General features: G+C 37.3%; 1 protein-coding gene across 1 annotated transcript; it reads right to left on the bottom strand.

The window, feature by feature from the left end:
• Positions 1 to 200: 200 nt before the first annotated feature.
• NF-YC2 (nuclear factor Y, subunit C2) lies at positions 201 to 6,584 on the bottom strand. The gene is made up of 2 exons (XM_059588058.2): positions 6,409 to 6,584; positions 201 to 1,402 (listed from the first exon to the last, which is right to left on the bottom strand). Exon 2 carries the CDS (start codon positions 1,347 to 1,349, stop codon positions 546 to 548), a length of 804 nt encoding a protein of 267 aa, XP_059444041.2. The 5' UTR covers positions 1,350 to 1,402; positions 6,409 to 6,584; the 3' UTR covers positions 201 to 545.
• Between the last annotated feature and the right edge of the window lie 651 nt (positions 6,585 to 7,235).

Raw genomic sequence — 7,235 nt, 5'->3', positions numbered from 1 at the left:
TGTATTACTACAAAACTGTAGGTCTTTTATCTCTTCAAAAAGCAATCAACAGATACTCTCCCCCTCTCTCTCTCTCCCAAGAAAATACCACCGCTTTATAGTCAAGTGGTACTAATCTTTGTACAAATGAGAAGATCCACCATAATATTCTGCAGGATGAAATCTCAGGAACCAACGATATTAAAATCAAAGCAAACATGTACCACAAATTGGTTCTAAAATCAATAACTGTTGAATACTGAAAATCAACACTCGTTAGCTGTATAATGAGTACAGATTTCCTCTTTTTGGGACAAGATAAAAGCTTTTGCATCCTCTGCTAGAGCAAACTAACCATCAATCCACATTGAGACAAACTTCTAAACAAGAGCAAATACAAGCCCATACATAATACAACCACCTCACATGCTTGTCATCATCCACTTAATATTACAGCTATCAACTAACACTACAGCTACCACTCACTAGAAGATACCACTGGAAATTCATCTCTAACAATGGAAAGGGTGCCTGAAAACACCCGTCGCTTACCTTGTCCATAGTCATCAAGAGTCTGTTTGCTGTTGTTGCGGTGGTTGCTGCTGTTGAGTCTGTGGCCACGGCATGAAAGCCATAGGCGGTCGAGGCTGTTGCGTAGCATACATCGCTCCTTGGTCAACTGGCTTTCCCATGATCATTCCTGTAGGTCCGACGGCATGCTGCGGTGGAACGTAATAATATGGAATATCAGCCGGGGAACCCACTACTGGAATAGTACCCTTGGTGACCCCAAGTCCCTCCTCTTTCAATTCATCTCTTGGAATAATATCAACCAAGAAATCAAAGACGTCAGTCCTCGAAATGGCAGCTGCAATATCATTCTTTTGTAATGTCCTCCTTTTGTTCTCTTCTGTGTGGATCCAAGAGCGCAAAGTCAACTCCAAGATGAACATTTCACATGCCTTTGCAAATATGACTGGAGCCTCTGCCGAGATCATTCGAACATCCTCATCAGCTTTCATTATTTTCTTAATCCGAGCAAGGGGTAGGCTGTGATTCTTGAAGTCAGTTGTTTGCTCGATTTCCTGCATTTGGTTGGCCCAGAACATCTGAAGCTGCTGTTGTTGTTGCTGCTGCTGCTGATGGTGGAAGTGCTGGGCTTGCTGGTAGGCAAGCTGGTGTGAGGTATTAGCAAAAGTTGTGGGGGGCTGGGTTGGAGAAGGAACAGTTACAGCAGGAGTTCCAGATGCCACCATGGGAGAAGTTTGGTAGGGAGGACCATAGGCCATTTGGCTGGCACCTGCTGCAACTCCCACCATAGGTTGCTGCTGTTGCTGTTGCTGATTTTGTGTCTGGTCTGATTGATCCATGGCCAATTACGGCAATATGCTTCAGTTCTTGTAATTATTTCCTTATCAGAATGCTGGTTAAAACCAGACAAGGCAAACTCAGTTACATATCATCCAAAACTAATGAAACAAAGGATGTGTGAGACAAGAAAATATAACAGCATGGCCACAAAGAGACATTGAAGACAAATCTTACTTCACTTTGCTTTAATGAGAAAAATTTGAATCCTTATTCACAACTTATCATTCAAATTTTACAGGATGGGGAGAAAGAGAGAGAGGGGGAGAGAGAGAGAGACAGAGAGACAGAGAGAGAGAGCAACATTCCAAGATATTGATCGTACAAATTCCTACTGCCTTTTTACAGGAACTATGGTTATGTATATTATTAGATTATTCTACATTATAGCAAGGTTGAAACTTTCAACTGTCTGATGGATATCAGCATTGCTATAAATTTTCCTCATCTGTAATCCACTGAAACCTGACTATTACAACCTTGTCCGACGTCGGTTTCCAAATCAGCAATATAGCAAAGACAAAATTAAGGCTTCCAAATCAGCAATATAGCAAAGACAAAATTAAGGCAATCAACCGTACTCTAGCAAATATACTGCATAGATTTCCAGGAAGCAAACTTCCATTTCAAGAAATTGTTGGTTGCTGTTTTTATATTGTGAAAAATAGCCTTAATGTTCATTTGTAAAGCCACTGACAAATTTACAAATTTACTTTTTGTACAATGAACAGATATCAAGGAAAAGAGAGAGTAACTCCACCATATGACAATGACCAAAAAACTCAATACTAGTTAAAACAAATATTAAAGGCATGCAAATGTAACTTTTTAATGCAGTGAACACTAAGTGTACTTAATGTCGTATGCTCAACTACTGATATACATGGGATAACCACATATGACATTTCCATAAACAGCGAGAAAAAAGGAATAAGAAAACGACACTTTTTCTCTCATTTCCCTTGACAAAACCAATAATCTAGGCATATCTTTGTGAAAAGAATTACAATCCTTTAAGCTCGACTATTACAAGAGATAACCCCTTCATTCGACATTCTAACAAGTCTGCACCTACAAGACGGCGATAGTTTGAAATACATTAAACCTCCACCATTTTCCCTGTGTCTGTTAGAGTGCTTGACTATGTGCATTTCCACATGGAATTTCATGTACAAAGGAAAAGCAACCTTATAAGATTCCTCTTTTCAACAACTTTTGGATAAAAATTGGACAAAAGCTGAGCCCCCTTTAGCTTTAAGTTTGTTCTACAAGGGCACAAAATGTTACAACTTTGCCAGACTCTGCATAAAATCTATGAATAAATTAATTTTTTTCATCTATTTTGACGGCACTGAGAAAGATAGATGACAAAGGCAGACAAAAGATATGGGTTCATGATCAGGAAGAATTCGGATTTAAAATTCACATAAAAAGGCAAAAAGATCAAGTAGCCAAAAATAAACTTAAAATGCTTTACTTTCATGTTAAGCATAGCTTTTACTGACCAAAAAAAAAAAAAAAAAACTAGCTTCGAAATTATTTAAAAGAAAAAAAAAACTACTATTACTAACTTAGTTACAAACCCTTCATGATGTATTGATCTTCTTATACAGAAGAGGAGCATTAATTGCCAATGTAATGCTAATTCCACTATGAATTCTAGAATTCTTGAGAACGCAAATATAACACTATTTCTGGTACCCCGGATTTTATTGTAAAGGATTGCATAGACGTGCACTAAATCCAATATTTTTTTTTTGTGTGTACTAAATCCTAAATTGGATGTACACTACATCAAAATAGGTGATCTATGGTTACAAGAAGCCCTAAATGTAACTAATCCTTTTGGAGCATTGTGCACATATGTCTAACACATCCTTGGATCATGACAAATGGTATCAAAACAACCCGATAACCATATATTGTTGAGGAGTATTACAACGCAATGAAAACCCTAATGAGGACGTCAAGGAGTTGAATAGAGGAGATTACAGTACCTTGGATTACAAGATTAGATCGTTGTAAAAGGCATTGTTTGATCTGTGATGAATCTTACATAGGATTATACTAGGTCAAACTAAGCTATATAAATGATTATGGGAACCCTGACTACAACTAGTCCTTTTGGAAAATCGTATAAATGTAACTAGCAAGTCCTTAAGTAGTGACACTTGGAATAAAAGGAGTTGTTTTCATAATCGTTTAGCTTTAAGTGATGGTGGGCAACAATATATGGGCAACCAACTTACTTATTCATGATCAAATCTCAAAAAAAAGACCAAATCTTTCCAATTAGAATATCAAATTACATGCTTCATATACATACGAGTTTGGTTCTCTGTATATTCTCATAATAGGGGAGGACCACTTTGCATTTTCATTCCGACTATATATTACCACATTAATGATTCAAGGTGGCAGTCAAATGATTATGCATGAACAAATCACCAGATCCTGTCAAGATGCTAAGCATATATAAACCAAGAAATAAACTATGATAAGGTTCATATATGTGAGTAGTGTAGCTTACAGTACATAAAACAGGATGGGAAACACATATATGAACTCTCACAACCACTGTGGTAACACCTAGACAATTATAATTAAATAAAAGTTCAATTGTATTCATATCCATAAGAAAACTCGCCACACACTAACATAAAAAAGTAAGAAGGGGAAAAAAAAGTCACCTAACCCACCAACCAATCCCAATTGTACTGATTTCAATTTATAGCTCTTTTGACTCGGTGTTCGTGAAAGTGCTGCAAATTCAAGGAATGGCAAAACCATGCCTACCTTTAGTTGCAACAAAATCCAGGAAAGAGAAGAAAATTAAAAATCAAATGTTCATATGGTTGCATAAATTATCAAATCTGAACTCAACAACCCTAAGTAGTTAGGCCAGACTCGATTTGTAGCGGGTTTAATTCTCCTAGGTTCCAAATATGAAATTTCAAAAGTATTTCCTCTGGTACTCTTTCACGGAAACAAATAAAAAAATTAGACAATTGTGACCTCAAAAGCCTAAATATTCAGACATCATCCAGATGCCCTTTCTCTAAAATTTAAACTATATCCATGTAGACCAACAAGCAAGGTATATCTATTTGGATCGAAATACTAAATCATATCTAAAATTTACAAGAAGGGGTCAACACAAATTAAAGGCAGTGCACCTTTGAAGCTTCATTCTATATGTGCCCATGGGTGAAAATGCAATCACTTAAAAACTGTCTTTGGCTTCACTTGTCAAAAAAAAAAAAAGGTCTTGGTTTCATTTCTTGCGAGGAAAGCTGGACTAGAACACCGCAAACTAGATCCACTGGCAGGAAAGCAAGCTAATGAAATTAAAACAAAACACAATCTAATAAAATATTTTCCATTGTGGTGGTTTCTACAAAAGGAAGGTTTGCCATGGCCTTGCAATGGCCCCTTGCATGGAATGTGGCCGATCAACTGAGGAGACTAGAAGAAATTAACAAGTGCTTAGCAATGGGCTTCACCAATAGAGAGGGATAGAGCACGCCGCAGGCTGTACTGAGGTATGCTTGGGACAAGGCAGCAAGGGCTTGCATGTGCATGTGCATGTGCATGTGGAGCAGGGCCCAGCATGCAAGCAGTTGCTAAAGTGAAAAGGCTAAACATCAAGACAGCTCAAGCATTGCACTAGCTGAATGCAAACTAAGTATGGTTCTGGACAGCATGCATGCGGTGAACCTTGCTAGGGCAAGGGCCGGCCAAGGGAAGGCCAATCTAAGGCACAACAGGCGCCAAGGCATGCTCATGGGCGCTGGCCAACAGCTGAGTGTAACTTGACTTGGTTGTTTTTCATTTTCCCCCATTTCATACAATATTTTGTATCACTGATTGGCATTAAAAAGCCCTTGAAAATTGCTTCCAAAATTTCAAAAGAATTATGGGGAAAATACAATTTCTCTTTCAAACAGTAGAAATTAATAAAACAAAAAACATTTCCTCTATTTTATGCAATATAAGTTACTACAAAAAGAGTTTTAGAAAATAAATCTAGCTACATATTTGCAGACAAGTTTTTCCAGGCCTTTTCCGTTCTCTAGGACAACAGAAATGGAAAACTTCTCCAAAGAACGAACACAAACATGTTCCAAGGACATGTTTGGTTACATAAACAGTTTTGAAGTTTTATTTCCTTGAAGAAAGAGAAAAAAAAAAGTAATCACTTTTTTTCTGTTTTATTTCGCTGAATTATCTTTCCTTTCCAGCCAAATGAACAGTTCTCGACAAGCATTTTCTGTTTCTACCACAAGGGTTTTCCTGTCCTTTGCTTTCTGTAGTCTAGTAATGCTTACCTCAAGCCTCAAGCTTAGCTAATTTTTCAGTCTTATTTTCTCTCATCCATCAATGGAGACCTTATCAAATACCTAGACTACAATAAACAATGTGCCCACTGATCCAGGCGAGGATAGGACACTCGGGAATAAGAAAATCAAGGCTAATTTAAACATGCATGAGCCTAATCACAAAATTATAATCGTTAGAACAACAATTCAGAATTTGTTGGAAAAAAAAGAACGCTACTTTATCTAATCAAAACCCATATCCTGCCAAAGCAACCTCAACAAGAGTCTTCTAGGGAAAGACATTAAAAAAATAAAAAAAATAAAGTAGAAACACAGTATGCGAAACCCTCTCTTTTTCTTTGAACATGCTTTGATGATTCTAATTACCAAAGCTAAAATAGAAGTAAAACTAAATAGCAACAAAGATGCAAAGAACATAATACAAAAACATGAAAAAGAATCATTTTATCTTACAAATTTACAAATTCGAATGCTCTGTTTGGTTGGTAAGAAATCACAGGAAAAGAATAGAAAACAGAAACTATTAAATCTAAAAAAATTTCACCATTCTCCTCGGATAAAAAGAGCCCATCACTTTAAACTGAAAAAAATCAACATAAAAACATGAATATCAAAATTTTTCTTTTTCTTTCCCTATTTCTCTCTACTTTTCCCAGCAACCAAACGAGGCCAAGTATAACCCAACAACCAAACCAAAAAACAAAAAAGAAAAGTTACCCACCAAATTACAGCTGAATCTTCAGCAGAGATCTTCCATATCAGAAACCCTAAGAGAGAGAGAAAGTTGAGTACAGGGAGAAAGTGAGAGCTTTAAAAGGGAGGGACAGAGAGAGTTTGAAAATGGTGCTTCGTAGAGAGAGCGAGAGAGAAAGAGAGTTCTGGGGGCGTCGGTACCTCGACACGTGTCGAGCATTGCGAGTTCCGACCATTGGAAGGTTATGTTCGTCACCTCCACGTGGCGGAATTCAGGTGGACGGTTCAGAAAAGGAACGCTCTCACCGTAAACTACTGTGACGTACGAGGAAAAAGACAGCGGGATTGGGTGGGGGTAGTTTCGGGATATACAGAAAGGCATTGGGGTGTTTGGGAAATTAAGTGAGGTTTCTTGTCTGGTGTAGTGGGACACGTGGGGAGCGCGTGGGAGGGGAAAGACTCGTGGACTAGAGCTGGAGAGATGTAAAGAAAGGTGTTGAGGGGGTCACGTGACGAGGTGTACATTCCCTTGTTAGTTGTTGGCGGGTCCCATTAAACCTCATGTGACCAACCTGTGTAATTATGAGGACAGGTGTTGCATCATGTCATCATGTGGACATCGCTTCAATGGAAAAGAAAATGACCATCCCCATTTCAAATTTCTTCTATTTTCTTTCATTAATGTATTTAGAAGAATAACATTATTTAAATTTTACTTAAAGAAATTGAAGAAATTTAAAATGGGGAGGATATTTTTTCGCTTCAATGTCTTATTAAAAAATAATTAAATAATTAATTGAGATTCTCACCTTAATATTATAAAATAATTATAAAATAAAAAATGTAGCATATATC

This window comes from Corylus avellana, chromosome 3, assembly GCF_965113065.1.
Source record: "Corylus avellana chromosome 3, dhCorAvel1.hap1.2, whole genome shotgun sequence".
NCBI classification, from domain to species: Eukaryota; Viridiplantae; Streptophyta; class Magnoliopsida; order Fagales; family Betulaceae; genus Corylus; species Corylus avellana.
This window is presented reverse-complemented; position numbering and strand designations above follow the sequence as displayed.